The 23,109-nt window shown below is 41.0% G+C and overlaps 2 protein-coding genes across 2 annotated transcripts in view; both read left to right on the top strand.

Annotated features, from left to right (window-relative positions):
- Nucleotides 1-3,607: 3,607 nt before the first annotated feature.
- LOC306935589 (extracellular calcium-sensing receptor-like) lies at nt 3,608-15,717 on the top strand (the record flags this gene model as incomplete). Its single annotated transcript, XM_079518687.1, has 9 exons — nt 3,608-3,661; nt 4,873-5,003; nt 5,575-5,869; nt 10,929-11,162; nt 11,996-12,202; nt 12,808-13,083; nt 13,846-14,073; nt 14,186-14,309; nt 14,804-15,717. 9 exons carry the CDS (start codon nt 3,608-3,610, stop codon nt 15,715-15,717), a joined length of 2,463 nt encoding a protein of 820 aa, XP_079374813.1.
- Nucleotides 15,718-18,611: 2,894 nt separating this feature from the next.
- Nucleotides 18,612-23,109, top strand: part of LOC306935588 (uncharacterized protein) — a gene marked incomplete at both ends in the record, with an annotated part of 35,926 nt that continues 31,428 nt past the window's right edge. Inside the window, 2 exons of the mRNA XM_079518686.1 lie at nt 18,612-18,633; nt 22,526-22,855. Coding sequence (XP_079374812.1) covers nt 18,612-18,633; nt 22,526-22,855 — 352 coding nt within the window. The remainder of the gene's footprint in view (nt 18,634-22,525; nt 22,856-23,109) is intronic.

The raw sequence follows: 23,109 nt of genomic DNA, 5'->3' as shown, positions 1-23,109 counted from the left end.
AATCTACATGTTACTACATCATAAATACAATACATGTGTATTGTTGAACATCAACAGGGAATAGCCTTCAAATTAGGGTGTTTCTGTTGAAACATTCTACACAATGTGCCAGGAGATGTGGTGATTCTTATACGTTCACCTCAGCTAGAGTTTTTAAAGAAATGATAATCTCACTCACACAATTGTTTTTTGAGTGGTGTAAACCACTCCTACAACTGGCTTTGTTAGTTTACGTGTCTGTCTGTCTGTGCTCAAAAAATGAGCACAGACGGTTGCTATGGTCACCCAGTTCACACAGGTGTGATTTCATTACGTCAGACATTATGTCAGACCACAGCTGATCAGTCTATTCTATATAAGACCTTACACCACTCAGTTCACACGGGTGTGATTTTTTTTTAAGAAGGTAGGTTAATTGACATGTTATCATAATGTGTTTAGGCCTACAAGTAAAAGTGTAATGTTAATGTATCACCATAAATAACAGTGGGGGGTTCATATGGCACATGTACTGTATGACAGATTTCCACCGCACGTAACGTTAGTGGTTGTACAGTAGATGATAATACTCAGTTTATATTAATAGCATCTAAATTGTATTCAAAGTAAAACAATTGACTTCTGAGATCAGAGTATGACAAAATATGAATATTTTATAGCTGTCAAAACTATGAATGGCCATGGTATGTTTCTTTTATTGTTTGGCAGACCATTACGGCCATTGTATATGACCATACAATATATAACTCTAAAGACAGAAATCAAGTCAAAGTCGAGCAGAGTCGATGATAGTATAGTGGCAGTTATAGTGCTTGGTGGGTATAGCCATTTTTCTAGTCATTACAAATCTAGATGCCAAACACAGATAATAACATTTGAGATTCACCGGTAATTATGAACCAACTTCATGGGTTGGTTGAATAGATAAATCAAGATGAGGAAACAATTTGGCTGCATTTGGGAAAGCAAAAAAAACCATGTTTCTCTTGAACAGGAATTCTGGAATCTCCACTAGGCCGGACATTATGTTTTAGCCGTTTGTCTGTCCATCTGTGAAGAGCTAATCTCAATCACTCATCGATAAATTCATTCAACTAGGCAGTGAGGTGGTGGACAGTAACTAAGAACATGTACTGAAGTACTCTACGTAACACTTTTAAGACATACATTGTGATATGCATTAATTAAAAGGTAATATGAGGCCCAATACGATGCTTTTTGTGTTAATACAGTTATATAAAGTTAATTATAGCATCATGAACACATTTATTGTTCGATTATAAGACATTTATAAGCACTTTATTTGAGTTTATAGACTGCTATGTAGGCCTGCAAGACCTGTTTCAATCAATCTCAAGTGACTCTACATATCACATTCTTGTAGAGGAAATGAACATCTGCAATAAGGGTATTAAAGTTACACTTTTGAAAAATATTGAAAAGTAAAAAATATATATAAAAAAATAATCTGAATGGCTGATTTAATTAGGAATCGATCCCATGTGGTATTTAATTAGTGTTATTGTAGTTCTTCAAACCTTGTGGCTTTTAAATGGCCCTGTGGTTAATTATAAAACATGTTTTTGTGTTTGTGGAGCTTCCCGTTCGATGGCATCACTCAGATAAGGGACTGACTGTCTGTCATTTGGGAGCAGAGCTCAGTGTCGAAGATGCCTCAGGCTTCTGTCAGGCTTCACCCGTGTTTTTCTTTAACTAGCTAACAACAACCTTTTTGTTTGATGTCCTAATCCTCCTTGTTTTCATGTTTTTCCATGATCCCAGTTCCCACTGGAGCCTGTCTTTCAGGTCTATTGCATCATGGGCTGTTCTGTTGCATCTGTACCACTAGCATAAGTATCCCAAGTAATCATCAGGGACCACCCCATGCACACAGTGTCCGTCGACTACCTTTTTTTTACTAAAACATCCCAGGTGACTAAAATGTGACTGAAACTAAATGAAAACTATTGAAGAGACTATGACTAAAACTAAAATCTAAATTTGCTGTCAAAAACAACACTGCCACCGATAACTCCGATAACACCGATAACTGCTTATATGTATTAATGTACTTATACTTAGATTTTTACTATTGTGAGTTGTTCTGCTTGCTTTCTTTTCTTGTTATATTGTTTTTTCCCTCTGTGTGATATGTGTTTTATTTGTAATAGATCTGCATTTTCAATGTTGATGTATAGTTTTTGTCCTGTGAATGTACAGATGCCACTTCTTAAGTTGTTGTTAGTAGGAATAAACACAGAAGCACCCGGTAGAAAGTGGGCTTTTTTTTGCCTTTATTGATAGGACAGTATAGACTGACAGGAAATGGGGAGTGACATGGAGCAAAGGTCGTCGGGATCGGGATTCAAACCCGCAACACGCTGTCAGGCTGGCATTGCAGCCTATAGGGTGCCCGAACCACCACGGTGGCTCGGGCCCCACATCCTTTTTTACCTAATGGGTTCCCAGATTGAAATGAATTGTTCACCGGTGGCGCTCGGTGAAAATAGACGATCTACAAGCTCACAATGTGTTGCGCTAAAGACGCGTTATAAGTTTGTTTGGGGGCCCACTTGCACGGCCCACCAGTGGTTGAACCAGTGGCGTGCACAGATAGACAGCTAGAGCACCACCTGCCCTTGCCCTCTGAACAGCAATGTGCCCTTAAAAAAAAGAAAGAAAAAAAGCTTCTAATATATTATTTATGCCCCAAAATCTATACATCTCACACTATTAAGGCAACTGGCCGGTTCCACGCGCTGTACAAGGTGCCCTTTTTTCACTTGAGCACCTGACCCTCTAAATGTCTGTGCATGCCACTCAGGGCCGGATTAACACCTCTGAGGGCCCCTGGGCACTGAAGCTCAAAGGGCCCCCCTTCACGTGCGCGCAACATTTTTTGCTGTTTTGGAGCCGTTTTGGGGCAGTTTTATGCCGTTATATTGGCCTATTTCCGGTCGCCTACCCCCCCCAGAGTGACAGCCAATTTAGTGCATTAAAGTGTAAAGCAGCAACGCTTTACACACAATTGCACTTTTCAGCTGCCCTTCTCACCAACAATAAAACACTAATCTTTTTAGACACCATTTATTGCATTCGGATTAGCAGGGAAATGTTCTGTGGAGCTACCCATATGGTAGATCCGGCCCTGATGCCACTGAACCACTGGAGAACTTATGTACATGCCAGAGTCTGTCACTCAGACCACCTCTACTGTCGCTGACCCTAATATTTTATTTTAAATCAACTTTCTTACAGTTACACTTGGGAAAATACAATTCAGTCTTATTTGTGCATATGTGTCTCAAAAAAATCTATTCTAATAATTATGTTCACTGCAACAGAAGGTTTCCACAAAATATTCTTTGCAAAAAGTCATGAATTGAAGTTAAGTGGTCCAGGAGTGCATCACATTTTGACACCAGCAGACCTTATGAAGAGTATTTCTTAGTGAGTAGTGAATAGCTGAATCAGAAGTGCTGCTGGTGGTGGAAGAATAGAGCAAACTATAGTTTATGAACCACTGACGAACCCCACAGGAAATGTAGCCCTTGCGTGTGGGTGCATGAGCGCGTGTGTGTGGGTTTCCAAAATACTAGCGTACCGGATGTCAGGGGCTGAGGCTGACTTCCCAGCATGCCTCTGGGGCCGGGCTGCTGGGGTAATATAGCTCTGGTCCATAACGTTAGGAGGACTTAATGCTTTGGTACTTTCAACTTCCTGTGCACGCATGAAAGGCTGCACTGCCTGTCTGTGTCGACTGCTGCAAAAATAAAAAAACAATTAACACTTTCGCTACTCACCAATACAAAGACGGTTTTGTGGAGTCGAAAGCCTACTTTCCCCAGTAGTGGACGCACTCTGAGCCCCCACCACCACACATATAAAATGCACTTTTTGACCAGGAAAGAAAATATTTCACCGGAAGGAAGAATCTGGACAATGTGATTTTTCTATTGACAAGATCTGTAGAGTAGATAGAGGGCGCAGTGGAGTAATTAAAACTAAAATATGTTTTCTTCACATTATCACGTGTCTTCTGCAGACCGGTCTGTCCCCATGCAGGTGGGCATTTTGCAGAAACCAAAGGAGGAAGAACAGTGTCTGTGTTGCAGCACAACAAGAAAGGGCCCTGGAGTCTACACAAGAATGCTATATGTACAAACAGTGTTTAGGTGCATCACCCAAAGGGAAACTGGCTTTATTGTGTATTTAATTAATACAAATATCACACCTGTGTGAAGTGAGGGGTGCTCTCATCATTGTACATCATCATACATCATCTCATTCCGGGCCAATCACAATTTGTGTCCTGCACCTTCGCCATCAATGTTTGTGTTACGCAATGTTTGTGTTTTAGACAAACACTCAAAATTGTCCGTTCATTGTCAATGGCATTTCATGTTTGTGTTATAGGACACAATTTGGGTTACACACACCAAAAGCTGGACATAGGAGAGGCTATATCGCCCCTCAAAAAAAAAAAGAGGTATGAAAATATATTGCTCTCTGGTGGGCCAGTCGTACAAGTGGGTGGACCCGGGCCCATTTAGTTCCTCCCCTATAGTGGCATACCTGGATGGTTAAGGTATTTTAAGCCCCACCCCTAACTTCTGCCTCATGTCCAGAAAGGTGTTATGACAGATTACGTAAAGACATTTAGTTGACACTGGGGATGGTATAGCACTGTGTATAAAACTGAGACAACTGGACAAACAATGATAGGAAAAAATGGTTAGAGAGGGGAGTACAGTCATGAGGACTTGTTATCGAGACACACACCTGCTTTCATACCTGTACGTGTATTTGATATCGTTCTCGTCCTTCTCCCCTTTGTTGTCCTCACCTTCCTCTTCTTATTGTGAGTTACAGGCACAGTTCAATCTCAACACCATCCACAAGGCTGGGGACTTCATACTGGGTGGCATGTTTCACATGCATCTCTATTCTGTGTTCCCTGAGCTGTCGTTTACCTCCAAGCAGCAGGTGGCCACTTGCTACAGGTGAGTACAATAGCAAGCCAAAGAACTATGGAATGCACTTCCCATTACAATCAGAACCGCAGCCTCACTCCCAATCTTCCGCCGTAGTCTGAAAACCCACCTTTTCAGACTCCATCATGGCCCGTAGCACTTGCCCATGTCCCTTAGATAGCACTTTATGTAGACTTAGATAGCATTTTATACAGACTTATAGCATGTTACGTAGACAGCACTAGGATTGCATTTTATGTAGTCATAGCACTTTAGTATGTATAGTATAGTATACACTTTATAGTATTATATGTATAGTTTATGTATAGTTTCATTATAGATATTCCACTGTTTTACGTTCTAGCTTACATATGTTTCATGATAACTATACTTTTATGTATGTGATGTATTGCCATGCTTTTGTTCTTGCTTAATGTAAATCGCTCCAGATTAAGAGCGTCTGCTAAATGCCTAAATTGTAAATTGTAAATTGTAACAGGAACGTCTTTTGATTCACAGCAACATAGCATTAGAATGATGTCGTGTGTAGTTCTACAAAGATAAATATTCGAGTTTACGGTGTGCATTTTGTGTGTTATAGTTTCGACATCCAAAGGTTCAGATGGGCCCAGACCATGGCTTTTGCCATTGCCGAGATCAACACAAACACCAGCCTGCTACCCAACGTGACCCTGGGATATAGTCTCTATGATACCTGTCACTCGGTTGCACTTGCCTTCCATGGTGCATTGTCACTGGTCAGTGGGAGAGAGGAGCAGTTTGGACTGGATGAGAGCTGTGTCGGGTCCCCTCCGGTGCTCGGTATCGTGGGCGCCGACACCTCAGCTCATTCTATTGCCATCTCTAGTATTTTAGGTTTGTACCGAGTTCCAATGGTAAGTTGAACACCCTTTTCCCACCACCCATTATACATTAGTGTTACATATTGAAAGACATATGTTTACTTGCAGGCAGAGCATGGAAGCAGAAAAGGGCCGATTCTTAACCCATTTAGACCTGGGAACGATTCTACAAATGTCTTCTAAATCCTGACAGTTTTCTGAAAAACCTATGTTTCTATGTCAGTGCTTCTCAAACATTTTCATGTCAAGGACCCCCAAGATTATATGTAATTGGCCACCGACCCCCATCTGAAAATATGTTGTTCCGGGACCCCCCCCCCCCCCCAGAAGCAAAGATTGAGTTAAAAACTTTGGCTCTGAAAGAATATATATTCAAAGATTTGCGCCACATGTTCCCATTAAAAAAAATACAAAAAATAGAAGACCTACAAGCTCGTAGCACGGCACTCGGTGCCGCGCTATGAGCTTGTATATCTGCTATTTTTCAATAGCAGAGTGTAACATATAAGGCTTAAAACACCAAAAGGGGTTCCCGCATGGAGAGAGAGAAAGAGAGAATCAACTGTATGTTCAAACAGAGCTGAGCAGACAGTTTAAATACATTTGGAAAATGTTATCTGATTTCCGTGGGTGATTTATTGTTATTGCCCATCTTATGAAGAGTCCAATGTCCATCTCTATTAGTAAAAAAAAAATGCATTGTATATTCATTCGTGACAGAGTTGCTGTCCACGGTGCTTAGCTTATAGGGGAGCATAATGGCTAGAAACTTGGGTTTGTAATCTACATTGTGATTATAGGGTATAGAGTGGAATGTGCAACTCCAAAAGATTGCACTTTGATCCAAATAGTTTCTAAACGGGATTCCAAAATGGTGAAGTCTGGCCACTGTTTGCAGCAAAATACAATACATGCATCTTATATTCTGTGTGGTGAGGGGATTCTGGGGATGGGGGTAAATCTTGAAACTGTAAGTGGAGAGTGATTTTGATCATAGTGACAGCATTTTTAGTGGTGTGGTGGAGCGGAATCTCATGAGTGTGGAGAGGGATTCCTCTCTGCTTCACTCTGCTCATATATGCTCTGCACTGCACCTGCTGGTAGACTGCCAGAGGTCTAGTTTTGTGTGGGGGGAAAATGCCACAAATTGGTTTTAAAATGAATGTAAATTACAATGCTGCTATGTATGGGGTCTTAGAGGGAAAAATGTCTGCCATAGAGCAAGAATTTTACTGGACTGTAGTGCACTGCACAGTGGTGAACAAACTGTGGAAAACAAGATGTGCCCCAGGAGGCCATCTCTGGAGAGGTGGTCTGGGCGGGAACCCCTTTTGGTGTTAGCATTATGTTATGCTTTAGCTATTGAAAAATAGCAGATCGGGGCACGGTGGCACAGTTGGTATTGCTGTCGCCTCACAGCTAGAAGGTCCTGGGTTCGATTCCCGCTCGGGGCGCTGTGGGTGCTGGCGGCGTGTTTCCTCCTCCGCGTCATCAGTGCCCATACCTGAGGCGGGGTTGGCGAAAGGGCCTTTCTGTGTGGAGTTTGCATGTTCTCCCCATGTCCCCTAGGATACCCTCACAAAAACATGCAGTAATCCTGGTCTCTACAAAACTGCCTCCCCCTGGCCAGCCGGTTCTGGTATTCCAACCAGTTCCTGGAAAGGAACTGGTTGGAATAACGTGTTCCTTCCACGCGCTACGTCCAACCAGGGAAACTCCCCCCTGTCACGTGTAAAGGAGCAACTTGGACACTCAGGCATGAGGGAAGCATGAGTTCAAGTCCGTTGCTCTCCCCATGTCCCCCATATATGGGGACTAGGTTGGCGGAGGGTGTGTAGAGCCCAGGATCACATTAGATAATTGACACAGGGGTGAAAAAAATGAGTTACAAAATCGTGGGATAAAAATTTGATAAAAAAAAAGAAAAATATTTTTTAAAAATAAACATAGCTTTTTCAGAAAACTGTCAGGATGTAGAAGACATTTTTAGAACCTCATCTCAGGTCAAAATGGGTTAAACAAATAATAACTGAACTGAAAAGACAGAGAGCTCTGGACTCGAGACAAAACAAACTAAAACCATGGTACTTGTGAGGGACAAAAAAGAAAGAATAAAAAGCACTTTTGTATTGAAATGCCTTATTATATTTTTGTACTGCATGTAAATGTCATGTGAATGCATTGATTGATTGATTGAAAATTGTATTAACAGTTTGCAGAATTACAGTACATTTCAAGCACAAACTCAATACAAAGGCTGTTAACTGTGAGTGGACGACCCAATTAAGCATTACACTTGTTTACAACAGGGTCCACCATGTTCAATTCATCAAATACATACATTGTAAACCCTGAATAATGTTCAATAAAGTATATATAAAAAGCAAATGTGTAGGGGGAAAGAAAAGAGAGAGAAATGTAGTATATTACAGAACAGATGTTTTGTTTCTTTTTCAGGTGAGTTACCTTGCCACCTGTTCCTGCCTGAGTGAGCAGATGCTGTTCCCATCCTTCTTTAGAACAATCCCTAGTGATGCCATCCAGGTGAACCAACCGCTACAGACAAAACATCTGTTGGTATATCAAGCAGTGTTGTTTTTGGCAGCAAATTTAGATTTTGGTTTTAGTCACATTTTAGTCACCCGGAATGTTTTAGTGTGAGTCTAGTTTCAGTCGACTAAATGTCATGAGATTTTAGTCGACTAAATCTACAGTTGATTTAGTTGACTAAAATGTGTTTTGGCGGGCCCTGATGACATTGTAATGACTTGCTGAAAATAGCCGATCTACAAGCCCACAACGTGTCGCAGTGCGACGCGTTGTGAGCTTGTAGATCGGCTAATTGCAAGCAACCAAGTGTAAAATGACTTATACTGGATCTCTAGTCCCTTCCTAAGATTTTAGTCTATAGTTTTTATTTGTTGACGAAATCGTCAGTATATTTAGTCTTAGTTTTAGTCATCATAGCTTAGTTTCCATTTAGTTTTCGTCAGTGAAAAAAAGGTAGTCGACGAACATTTTTTGTCTTAGTTTTAGTCGACAAAAAAAACACTGGTATCAAGTAGTTAAAATAAAAAATATGTTTCAATAATATTACATAAGAACATCAAATATAAGTATGTTTTTGAACAGGTGTAATGTGGGTGGAAAATAATTATTGATTGTTAAGGCCTTGAAGTAATTTGTTGTGTGCAGTGTCAGAAACACACACACGCTTCACAGCTTTGGCTTTAAGATGCAGCAACATTACATATTCAATAAAGATGGAGTGCCGTGATTTTTTTCCACTCTAAAACATGATCATCAGTTCTTATTGTTATATAAGGAGGTATAATTATTTCAAAAAAGTGTACAGTATTTGTTAAAATGTTGTTTTTATGTGGGCACGCCCCCACCAGTTCATTAAGTATGCCTGGTTTGCCTGGTGGGTGGGGATGGGTAGTGATCCACCTGAACTGAAGCCGCACCCACAGCTGTAGTTGTATGATAAAGGGGGAGGGGTTAGAGGAGGGGCTGATAGTGTGATGTCACTATATTACTGTTTATTTCATTGGCCCGTTTGACTGTCAAGGGTTCAGCCTCCAGGAAGAAACCCTAAATACAAAGTTAATACACCATTGCACATAAAAACGACTCCAGGGTGTCTAATGAAGTACTGTCACCTCATATACACATGAAAAACTGGAAAAATACAAAAATTGTGGCACTCCATCTTTAATACAATAAAACAAATCAAAATAGAAATTATGGTGTTATGCCTTCTTTTATACAATAAATACATTACACATTGTACTATTCATTGGGATGATCCTTGAGGATTGTTTCAAATATGCTAGTGGTTCAGAGCTTTAAAAAGGTCTAGATTCTATAGTTGTATTATGCATTGTAATTATATATTTAGTTGTATTATCTTATAGGCTTGATTGTTTTTATTTAAATGTGTTGTATTTCCATTTTGTTATTATACTGTGAGTGTGTAAACAAAGGAAAAAATCAAGCTGAATATAAGTTTTGATGTATTGAGATAAGTTAAGGATTATGAAAGATCATTATTATTATTATTTTTGGACGCTTCTTTTTTTGTTTTAAAAAATCTAATTTTCCTTTATTTCCTTTGTCTTTTCTCATTTATATTTTAACATGTTCGGAATAAATAAATAAATGAAAGAAAAATAAAATAAATTAATGAACCTTTTTTATGTTCCTATAGACCACTGTTCTATTGAGTGTAATTGATTAACTGAAAGTCCCTATTCACAGCTCCATATATTTATGAATAATCTAGCCCAGTAGTTCTCTGGGATCCTCATCACAAGCCATGCTGGTTTTCCCTCTCATAAGATTATAAAGTACTAAAGGTGATCGAGCCTTTGTGAGTTTCGCCCATAGGCTATATGCCATAGGACAGGTTATGCCATAGCCTATAATTATGGGCGAAACTCACACTCAAGGCTTGATGGAATAAGCACCCCTTAATGTGGCTTCCGTGGACATCTTTAAATCTTTTTATTATCTATTCAAACAGGCCTTTACGTACAGTAGGTCTTTGTTGTGATTACAGCTTTTGTGTTGTGACACCTGTATTGATTTGCTTAAATTCACTTTTTGAAATGTATTTTATTTTGTTGTTGCAAGTCACTTTGTGACTCTGATGTCTGTGAAAGGTGCCCTACAAATACATTTTTACTTAAACATTTTTATGTCAAGGAATCCCAAATCCAGATGAATATGGCCACAGACCCCCATTTGAAAAGATTTTGTGCCAGGGACCCCCAAGATTTGCCAAAATACTGTATGTCAACATTAATCGTCTTAAAGGAAAACAAATTATGACGATAACTGTGGGGGGAGGGATGGTGTAAGGGAGAAAATGAAAATAGCAAAATAATAATAATAATAGGCTAAAACAAAAGAAGAAGAAGGAAAAAAATATATAGCGCTCAAGTGTTTAAACTGTTCCTAACTTTGCTGGGGGCCCTCCCTATATAGAACCCCCGCAATTAAGGACCGCTGGGGGTCCCTGGACCCCAATTTCATAGACATGAGTTATAGCCTATAACACAGTTATCCCTCCATTCCTTTTCCAATCCAGATACGAGTGATGCTCCAGATTATGAGGCGGTACGGGTGGACCTGGGCAGGACTGCTGTTCACCGACGACGCGTACGGCCGCGACGCCGCTCGAGTCTTCCAGTCTGACCTGGCCCGGTCCGGTCTGGGCTGTCTGGCCTATCTGCAGGCCATGCCCTGGGACCACGACCCAGCCGCACTCCAGAGGATCGTCGCCACGATCAAGACGTCCACAGCCCGTGTGGTCATTCTATTTGTATACGGGAGCTATATGGTTGATCTTATGGAGGAGGTTGGGGTTATTATGATTAATGTTCATTTAGGTATTGATGATCATAGGGAATACTTAGTTATATTGAAGCCATCCGTTCATATACAGGCATATAAATGTGTTGCAATTCAATGGCAAGCATTTTTTTTATTGCAGTGCAATTGAATCACTTTCTTAGGTTCATCATTACAATTTAGGCATTTAGCAGACGCTCCTAATCCAGAGCGATTTACATTAAGCAAGAACAAAAAGCATGGCAATACATCACATACAAAAAGGTATCATGAAACATGCGTATAATCTAAGAACGTAACAGACAGTGGAATATCTATACAATGAAACTATACACATAGGGCTCCATTTTCGTCACCTTTTCGAACCTTATCCCTAAACTTCTTTGCCTTCTTTGCCTATTTTAACTATTCAAAAGTGTTTTGCAAAATAGTAAAAAAAACGCAAAGAAGTTTAGGGATAAGGGGTTTAGTGGTGACGAAATTGGAGCCCATAAACTATACATACGTATATACTATACTATGCTATACATATATACTACAAAGTGCTGTGACTACATATACAATGCAATGCTGTCTACATACCATGCTATAAGTCTGTATCAAATGCTATCTAAGTCTACATAAAGTGCTATCTAAGGGGGTATAGGGTAAGTGCTACGGGCCATGACGGAGTCTGAAAAGGTGGGTTTTCAGACTACGGCGGAAGATTGGGAATGAGGCTGCAGTTCTGATTGTAATGGGAAGTGCATTCCATCGTTTTGAAGCCAGAAGAAACTGATGTTTTCCCCCCTGATATCTCAACAGGTGATAAGGCAGAATGTGACAGGTATACAATGGATGACAAGCAATGCTGTGACGACAGCCACCATATTCCAGAATCCTCACTTCCTTCCGTATCTGAGAGGCACCCTGGGTCTCTCCATACGTCGCGGAGAGATCCCAGGTCTCAAGGACTTCTTGCTGAAAATACATCCTGACCACGACCCTGACAACAGCCATGAGAATGCCATAGTGAGTCTTTTGTTTAATTAGTATTTATTTTATTTTTTTCAAAGTGGCTTATGTTTTTTAAATATTTAAATATTGTTGTTTTGGCAGAACATTTTGATTTTAGTTTTAGTCATAGTCTCTTCAATGGTTTTAATTTAATTTCAGTCACATTTTAGTCACCTGGAATGTTTTAGTGTTAGTCTAGTTTTAGTCGTCTAACTATCTTAAATATCCTTGATTTAGTCGACTAAAATGTATTTTGGCGGGCCTTGATGCCGTCGTAATGACTGTTTTTACACTTGCTGAAAATAGCTGATCTTTGTAAATCGGCTTTCAGCATGCAACCAAGTGTAAAATTACTTATACTGGATCTCTTGTCCACTAGTCTCTTCCTATAATTTTAGTCTAGTTTTTATTTGTTGACAAAATTGTCAGTATATTTGGTCTTAGTTTTAGTCACCGTAGCTTACTTTTCATTTAGTTTCCATGTAGTTGTCGTCAGTGGAAAAAGGTAGTCGACGAACATTTTTTGTCTTAGTTTTAGTCGACGAAATCAAAATCAACACTGCAACGTATTTGATTTACGCTTAACTTCCACTGCGTTCTGTTTTTTCCTCCCCCACCAGGTGAGACAGTTTTGGGAGAACACATTTCGGTGTAAATTTGCACCCCTTCCGTCAGAGTGGGTGGACGCTGGTGGAAAGGTGTGTACTGGACGAGAGGACCTGGTGACAGCAGAGACCACCCTGTTGGACGTGTCTGACCTCAGGGAAGAGTACAACGTGTACAAGGCTGTGTACGCTCTGGCCCACGCCCTGCGTGACATGCTGCAGTGTGTGCCAGGAAGAGGGCCTTTCACTGGGCACAGCTGTGCCAGTTTACAGACAATGCAGCCATGGCAGGTGTGGGTGGTATTCATTCACAATTTACCTGTTAATGTTTGTAGTTGGATTCTAATTCCAGACTATAGTTATTGTCACACTTTATTATTCTTCCGGAGTAACCTACCTAACTTCTGCTGTGATTGGCCGAGCTTTGCGTAATGTTTGTAGTAGCTAATTGGCTGTTGTTGGTTACGTCAGAGTAATCTAGTAAGAGAGTAATGACACTCCCGTTGACTCTCATTGTAACAATGGAATGCGGAAGTGCTCATTCTATCTCAATGGAATAGTTCCAGCCATAGGAGAAATGTTTGGAACTATCGCCCATAGGTACCCGCTTTGCGGCGAGATCAAAGCGTGTCACCACTCTCTTACTAGATTACTCTGGGTTACGTATAACCAATCTATGTTTTACAATCGTTTATAAAGACATAAATTACAATATTAGTAAGCGACTGCGGCAACCACACTTTGCAATTTTTAAAAATTGCGACTTTTCTAGTTTAGAATGTAATGATAAATAATAGCATGATAATGTCAAAAATCATTACATATTATTGACATAACAGGGTGAAAAAAAAGTATTCTTCTTCTTCTTTGATTTATAGACCATAATAATGGGAGCAGGCGCAGAATACTGGGACAAACATACTCCATGTTTATATTATGATTTTAATACTGCAAGGTTGTAGTTAATACCATAAACAGTCCCTGTCAGAATAACTATACTAATATTATACAGTAGTAAGTCTCTTATACTATTGCACGTCGTCATTTCTATAGCTTGTGTATTACCTGGAAAAGATCAACTTCACCACATCCTTTGGCGACCAAGTATCATTCGACGAGAACGGAGACGCGTTACCGGTCTATGACGTCATCAACTGGGTGTGGCTCCCAGATGGAAGCACAAAGGTTCACACTGTAGGTGTGTTCATGAAGTCAGCCTCCGCAGGTGAAGAACTCATCCTCCACGAAGACAGAATATTCTGGAACTTTAAATCCATGCAGGTCACTTCAGTCATTCTAGAATAGCTGATGTCATATACATGCTCATGATTTAAAAGAAATGGTAATAGTTTATAGACGTGAAGTCACGATCATTCCCGTTTCCTCTGTGTAGCCACCTCGGTCTGTCTGCAGTGAGAGCTGTTCCCCTGGAACACGTGTGGCCAGAAGGAAAGGAGAACCTGTCTGCTGCTTTGACTGCATCGCTTGCTCTGAGGGAGAGATCAGCAATGAGACTGGTAGGCAGTGTTGATTTCGTCGACTAAAACGTAAGACGAAAAATGGTCATCGACTACCTTTTTCCACTGACTGAAAACTAAATGGAAACTAAATAAAAACTAAGCTATGATGACTAAAACTAAGACTAAATATATTGACAATTTCGTCAACAAATAAAAACTAGACTAAAATGTTAAGGAGGGACTAGTGGACAAGAGATGCCGTATAAGTCATTTTACAATCGGTTGCAGGTGTAAAAACCATCAAGGCCCGCCAAAATGCATTTTAGTCGACTGAATCAACTGTAAATTTAGTCGACTAAAATCGTATGATATTTAGTCGACTGAAACTAGACTAACACTAAAACATTCAGGGTGACTAAAATGTGACTAAAACAAAAAATTCAAACTATTCAAGAGACTATGACTAAAACTAAAATCAAAATTTGCTGCCAAAAACAACACTGCTGGTATATCTTTAGGACTACCCTTTAATCTTCCCCTCTTTGTTATAGACTCGACAGAGTGCGCCAGTTGTCCAGAGGACTACTGGTCCAATCCCCAGCGTGACCACTGTGTCCCTAAGAGCGTGGAGTTCCTCTCCTACCACGAGGCGCTGGGTATCTCCTTGACGACCATCTCGTTGCTGGGCACACTTATCTGCGGCATTGTCCTGGGAGTCTTCATCTATCATCGGAGCACGCCCATGGTGCGCGCCAACAACTCGGAACTCAGCTTCCTCCTCTTGCTGTCTCTCAAACTGTGTTTCTTGTGCTCACTTCTGTTCATCGGCCGTCCCACACTCTGGACCTGTCAGCTGAGGCACGCGGCATTCGGGATCAGCTTTGTGCTGTGCGTCTCCTGTATCCTGGTCAAGACTATGGTGGTGTTGGCCGTGTTCAAGGCCTCCAAGCCCGGGGGTGGAGACATTATGAAGTGGTTCGGTTCCATGCAGCAGAGAGGAACAGTTCTGGCTCTTACTTTTATCCAGTCGATAATCTGCATAGCCTGGCTCGTGTCTTCCTCGCCAACTCCGCATAGAAACTCACAATACCACAGGGATAAGATAGTCTACGAGTGCGCTGTGGGATCGACAGTTGGTTTCGCGGTGTTACTAGGTTATATTGGTTTACTGGCACTCCTCAGCTTCCTCCTGGCGTTCATGGCAAGGAATCTTCCAGACAACTTCAACGAAGCCAAGTTAATCACGTTCAGCATGTTGATCTTCTGCGCCGTGTGGATAGCCTTCATTCCGGCATATATCAGCTCTCCGGGCAAATATGCAGATGTAGTGGAGGTTTTTGCAATTTTAGCGTCGAGTTCTGGCCTTTTGGTCGCACTGTTCGGACCAAAGTGTTATACAATCCTTTTGAGACCCGAGAGAAACACTAAGAAGTCCATCATGGGTCGAGGTGCCACCAAGACATAGATAAACAATGATACATTTGTGTGTATTGTACATTATAACAATAAATATATATGGATACCTTTGATTGTCGATAACCCTGTTAGTAGATTCCGTTTTCTTCCAGATTAAGCTTAAGGTTTACTGATCCAATCATAGATGCAATGCACACATCTATTGTCTATCATAACAAAAGCTTAGTGAAAAGTTGATTACCCTCCCAAAGGTTAAGTTGGGTTATTTTAGTGGCACCTCTTCATTCTCTGCATGTACTACAGGTATTATAAGCGGTTTACAGTATTTTGCATGACCTTTAATCTATTATGCATAGGTCAAGGTCCAGTTTATTCATATGTCCCAAGTCTGGGCACTTCGTTTTACAGCAGATAATAAAAGCTCTTAAAGACATTACAAACAGTAGAACCTACATAACAACAACAACAACAGACATACGTATACATTATCACAAGATACAGATTGTTACATTAAATATAAAGAGCAACTACAGCTAAAGTGCACCGGGTGTAACTACATCTACCTCCTCCTGCTTCCTTTGTTGATGGCCCGGATGGAGGTATAGGTATAAATGAGAATTTGTACCTGTTGGTTTTAGTAACAGGGGTCTTTAAAAGCCATTCTGTACGGGAACCCCTTTTGGTGTTTTAACTAAGCATTGTTATACTTTAGCTATTGAAAAATAGCAGATCTACAAGCTCATAGCGCGCCACCGACTGCCGCGTTACGAGATTGTAGGTCTGCTATTTTTGAATAATCGTGAAAATGCGGCACAAATCTTTGAATATATTCTTTTTTAAATTTCGACGTCAGGCCTAAATGGGTTAACCATTGGCCGGATGGCAGGAGTTCATATTCCCGGTATAGGGGGTGAGAGCTGTCCGCTCTAATTGATGATGCTTTTTAGCACCTGCTCATCATATATATGACTCAGGAATAGGAAATGATTTGTAGTTCTATCTACCTACAAAGGTACAACTAATAATAATAATAATAATAATAATTATAATAATAGCGACATATTACTATGAAAACCTGCAAACATATTCATATATTATATGAAGATCACGACACTGACTTTATGAAACCCAATAGCTATAGCCTACATGGAGAAGACTGCAATACACTGCATATATGGAGCCGGCCAGCAGCTCTACGTCTGACCTCACCGACACCATGCTGACCTGTTCTGACAGTCATTCCATATGTTGATCCTTCCCCACCCGTCCTTCCTCTGCGATGTCTCCCTTTTGACTGATACCTGTCCACTCAGACTCTAGACGGGCACGACCCATAGTTATCTACAACTAGAGTTCTCAACAGGCCGGAAAATAAAGGCCCGCCCTTACCTGGGCCCTAACTGGGCCCTAACCGGGCCTGAACTGGGCTGGCCCGAGGCCCCGCCTGGCCTTACTAATGAGTACACATTTTACGCCCTACCCGGCCCGAAAACGTTAAAAAAAGGGTCCATATATGGACATTCCCAGACCAGCGGTGTAAGAGTGACACCCTCATTATTAATACTTAGAAGTAGCCTATCTTCTGTAGCCTATATACAGGTTTAATGTTTGTTTTTAGTTCAATGTTTGTTCTAAAAACGCCATTGACAATGACGAGAAATTAATGTTTGTTTTGTCCCTATACACAAACATTAAATCCCATTAACAAAAAGTTTGTTTTGACACAGTTTGTTTTACATCATCATTACGTCACCTATTCATAGCAACATGAGTTAGACGTTAATATATTAGAGGTTAGATTAATAGACGCTACACGTAAAACATACCTGTATGTATTAAGTTTGAGTCGTTGTATTGTCAGGTAAAAATAATGACCCTTATTGGCTATTGATGATATCTTGGGTGAGTAAAAGGTACTGTGATCGGTGCAATGCGATCGAGTCAGTTGGGTATGTATGTCAGGATAAAAATTAAAAAGATGATACGAGCGCCCCTCACTTCACACGGGTGTGATTTTTGGTATATTTATATGACTTTCACACATTTGTAGGAAGGAAGGAAGGGAAAAGGTATAGTCTATGGCTTCTCCCTATAGGCCTTTTTCGGATATTGGACAGGACATATGCAACGGACACTCAAAAGAAGTAGAACAAATGGAAATGATGCGTTTTATGTATGAACTGAACTGAACTGAACTGTATACAGGCTAATACACTAGCCACTAAGTCCTATTTTAAATAGAATGGCAAAATAACATATCTACAAACTCACGACCACATTGAGATGCCATCATGCCACGTTTGCCACCCTAAACCAGAGTTGCTTGGCTGAGGCAAGTGAAAAGGGCATTATTAGGGTAGTCTAAACATGACCCCATCCTGGGTACTCAGGATGGGGTCAACAGATCTGTTGTCTACGACTACCACAGGCCACATAAAATCATTATCACCTTTTATTGCTCTACGATGAGGCCGAGTGGAGCCGTGGACTTAAAACCTTCAGTCACTTGACTACATGGAAGTTAATGATTAACTATACGGATAAGAATCTAACATTAATACTTTCACTTGTGAGTTCTGGTTAGTTGTATATGGTGTCTGTAATGTGTGAGGATTTGTATGAATTTGCGTTTGGAGTCTAAAGTGTGGTACGCCAAGCGGTGAAAGGTAAGAGATTATCTCTAACCCCAAGATTATCTATCATTTTATTCAACCTTTCATAATGTATAAATCTGTCTGCAGAACCACTGTAGGGCTTTCAGGGTTTGTGAACAGGAAACAGCGGTCGGTACAAACTGTTGGTTACTTTGTGACCAAGTGCAAAGAACGTGATCTCCATTCCCATGAAGAATATATTGCAGCTCACGAATCACAAACTATTTACAGATAAATGTTATGAATGAATTATGTGGTAATTCGTCTATTTTCCCTCTATACAGGAGACATGGCAGGGGCCAAAGGTCACGGTAGGTCACAACAATGTTTTTTAAAATATATTTCCTGATAGATGATCCATCATGACTAGCGACGGGACCGCGGTGGGCCATCTAACACATGATCTTTGCTTAGAATTAGAAGTTATGATTTAGATGAAGAGTTATTAACGTTTTAAGATTTCCGGTGTCGTACGGCTAAACAGGGGGGGAACATTTTCCATGATGTCCCACGGTTGCGCAACATCGAGTGTTGCGCAACAGGCGCTCGATCCCAGGCTGTGGAGCGATGCCATCGGTTTTGATATCAATAACCTCCGTCCAAAACTCTGAACTAACCATTTAAGGGTGAAAATTTAAGTAGTTACGTGTGTATAAAGTATTAACAAGAGCTCGTGACTGAATAATAACTACATTATACATACATGAGAACACTACATGTTCTTTTTTGACATTTCCTAAAAAAATTGGACATACAAGGTTTCTGTCAGACAGCAACGGTATGAGGTGGTGAATTGTGTGTGCGCTTCTGTGTGTGTGTGTGTGTGTGTGTGTGTGTGTGTGTGTGTGTGTGTGTGTGTGTGTGTGTGTGTGTGTGTGTGTGTGTGTGTGTGTGTGTGTGTGTGTGTGTGTGTGTGTGTGTGTGTGTGTGTGTGCGTGTGTGATCACTGAAACACTGTCACACATCTTGAATGGATGTTATGCATACAAAGGAATGTACATAGCACGCCATGATAGAACAGTGGAACTCATAGCAAAGGACATATCAAAATATCATCCATCTTTAGTGAGAATGTACAAACATTCCAGGGTCATTCCATTCATGTTCCAACTCTGTGATAACTCAGAAACCTTTACATCTCTGACAGCTAATTCACCAGATATTGTTGTGGTTGATGAAGAGAGATAGCCTGCACCTTTGACCCCAGCATAGAGGAAGCCTTTATGACCAAGGTCATAAAATACCAACCACTTCTACTGATGGGATAAAGTAGACCTTTTAAGCAGTTACTTATAAGAGCTCTTATAAGAGCACATGCACCCTAGCTGTGCTCAAGCAAGGTCACAGAGAGATAAAGTTTTCTGTAAAAGCAAAGACACGTCAGAGCTCTCCGGGACAGACATGACAGCGCTGGCCTGTGCTTCAAGGGGCGCCCGACCAACGGACTGATATGATCGAATCTAATTTGTGATGTAACAGGTCGTATTTGCTTTCATCTCATTTGCTGTTCATATTCATATCACATGGACCCATTGATTTTGGGATAGGTATATCCAGGGCAATCATTAAAATATGCCAGGTCTTGTGATTCCATGACTTATGTTTACAGCCTGTTTATTGGACTTTATATAGCCTTGAACAATACGATGGTGACCTTCGACTGTGGGGTTATCTTGTCCTGCAGGCTAGGGTTGTTTTCTGACCAGTCCAGCAGTCTTCCCTTGGTCCTATGCTGGTAGAAAGGGCCCTTATTAAATATGCATTTTTATGCAGATTCTACCAGTTTGGGACTAGGGGGAGACGGCTTTTTATAAAGTTAAGTAACAGTAATAATCAATCATTAGGGATAAAGGTGTGACATATGAACATAATTTGAAACACATGCTGTGCCATCTTCTCTGCTAGTCATAGCAACCGCTTGTGAAATCCTCGCCCCCACCCCCCCAAAACCCTTGCTTGTTCTAAATATAAAAAATGGGCTTGTAATATATGCACATGTAATGTTTGCATGGTGATGTTTTGGTATTCAAGTGCTTGACCACATGTTGCTTGGTGCTGATTTGCTCGTACACACTATGGTTTAAGCTTTGTTTTTCATTCTTATACGCGTGTGTGTGTGTGTGCGGGCGTGCGTGCGCCTCTGTGCGTGTGTGTGTGCATGTGCGTGCGATGGGCGTGTGTGTGCGTGCGAGGGCATGTGCGGATTGTGCGCGTACATATACCATCTCCGAGCTGGGCTATAGGTGCAGACTATTTGTCTATATTTATAGCCTCTGCTATAATTGGCAGCTGTCATATATGGCGGAGACACTGTTACTTATACCCATAGCATAGAGTACTGAGTGACATGCCTGTTGTATCATGAAAACACATGCCATGATTTTGCCTATAATATTTGTGTCCTTGTATGCATATCCTTTGTGTGGACATAAATAAATGGTTAAAATGTGTGTGCGAGTGCATGTGTTGCATGCGAGTGTGTGTGCGTGTGTGTGTGTGTGTGTGTGTGTGTCTTCTGAACCCCAAGTTTCTTGGGGTTCAGAAGAAAGCCCAACCTTAAAATGGACTCACATGCTACTGGGTTTGGGGTCTCGTCAGATTGGCCTGACCTCAATGACCTCTGTGTGAGAACTGGAGAACCCTGTGCTGGGTTCGACCTGACTCTGAATCTGTAGCAGTTTCTGACGACATTATTACCAACTGTTTTATCTCAGTAAGGGCTACTGTAATTGATACGGAACACCATATATCACCAGTCAATGCACGGAGGTACCTTGTAATGTTACAACAGCAAAAACAACAACACTGGACTGGTTTAAAACTACAGGGGAAGCTAGCTTGCCTTCCCGATGCAGACCACACCGTATCTCATACAATATTCAAGAATTATGCAGTTGATGAGGATATAGTCACCTTTACAGTCAAAGCCAGATTACAGGTCCTTCCAACCAGACTCAATCTCTCTCTGTGGTACCCTAACACATTTCCTCCTCATTGTCTGACTCTGTACCATGACCACACTCCAGTTACAGAAACACTGTCACATATTCTTAATGGCTGCCATGTATATAAGGGAATAATGTACATTTCTAGGCACAACAGAATTGTTGACGTATTAGCTAAGGACATAAGTTCATATGTTCCATCATCTGCCACAATGTATAAGCACTCACGTGTTTCAACTGCCATGTGCATGCACAATAATGAAAATGATGCCTTTTCAGATGTCACAGCTACACCAGATATTGTTGTTGTTGATGAATACAGTAGAGAAGTGACCATTTTGGAAGTGGCATGTACAGTGTGGAAGTGGTGTTCTGTATCAATTACAGTACCCCTTACTGAGATCAAACAGTTGGTAATAATGTCCTCAGAAACTGCTACAGATTCAGAGTCAGGTCGAACCCAGCACAGGGATACTCCAGTTCTCACACAGAGGTCATTGAGGTCAGGCCAATCTGACGACACCCCAAACCCAGTATAGCATGTGAGTCCATTTTAAGGTTGGGCTTTTGGAAGTGGCTGCACGGTTGGTAATGGGTTGCCCTCTCAGAACAAATGTGAGTCATATGCATGCCTGCCTCTCCTGGCTTACAGTTGAGATTAGGTTATCTTTTAATACTCTTGTGTTGTTCAAAACAGTCATGAGTAGTAAAACTCCTGTTTTCATAAATTCACAGATTGTTTTTAGTAATACTGTGCATGATCATGACATAGAGGTTCCAGTAATGGGCAGCTTGTGTTACCTCGCCCAAATTTTTTTTTTCTAAAGAGATCATTTATTTATAGATCATTGTCACTTTGGAATAACCTGCCTCAAAACCTCTGTTGCATTTACAGTAAATTAACGTTTAAAAAGCATCTAAAATACCATTTGATACAGTGAAGTGTAGTGTGTTTTTCGTTTTTTAGTTTTCATGCTCTAACTTGTAATCTTAGCAATTTTTATTTTTATTTTATCTGAACTAATGTAAGTTGAATACTGACTTTTTAACAAATGTGTATTTGTAATTGTATGTCTACTGTAATGTTTATTCTTATGTGGACCCCAGGAAGACTAGCTGGTTGCTATGCCACCAGCTAATGGGGATCCTTGGTAAGGAAGAGTCATTCCTTACCAAGGTGCTTAAGTACCAGCGTCTTAAGGATGCTATTATACAGCTTGGCTACACATGTAAACTACTTGTGTTCATATTTCTCCAGGTGGTTTTCAACTCAACACTGAAGGCTATGCTTTTGGTTCTAGAGGTAGAGATGTCCGCCTCTCCTGTCACCTCTCTCCTGAGACCAGCCATGACATGACTTCCATGACAGTCAGCTGGTTTAAGGAGTCAGAGTGCATTTACCTGTGTAAGAATGGGCAGGTGATCGAGGGGAGGGGCTACGAGGGCAGACTGACCCTGGACATCCTGGAGCTGCAGAAAGGCAACGGGTCTCTGACACTAAGAGACTACAGAGGGACAGATAATGGAGTTTACATCTGTCAGGTCCAACATGGAGAACAGGTGGAGGAGATTGCTGTGGGATTAGCATGTAAGTGACCTATACGGTACTGTCACTGTACATTATCATTAACCCTGATGTTGTCTCCGTCGGGTGGAAACCCTGTATGTCCAAAACTTTTACTTTTCAGGAGATGTCATATACTGGTGTGTGTGTGTGTGTGTGTGTGTGTGTGTGTGTGTGTGTGTGTGTGTGTGTGTGTGTGTGTGTGTGTGTGTGTGTGTGTGTGTGTGTGTGTGTGTGTGTGTGTGTGCGCGCATGCGTACGCCCGTGTGCCCGTGCAT

This window comes from Electrona antarctica (assembly GCF_951216825.1).
Source record: "Electrona antarctica genome assembly, chromosome: 13".
NCBI classification, from domain to species: Eukaryota; Metazoa; Chordata; class Actinopteri; order Myctophiformes; family Myctophidae; genus Electrona; species Electrona antarctica.
Note: the sequence above shows the minus strand (reverse complement) of the source record. Positions and strands in the feature narration are given on the sequence as shown.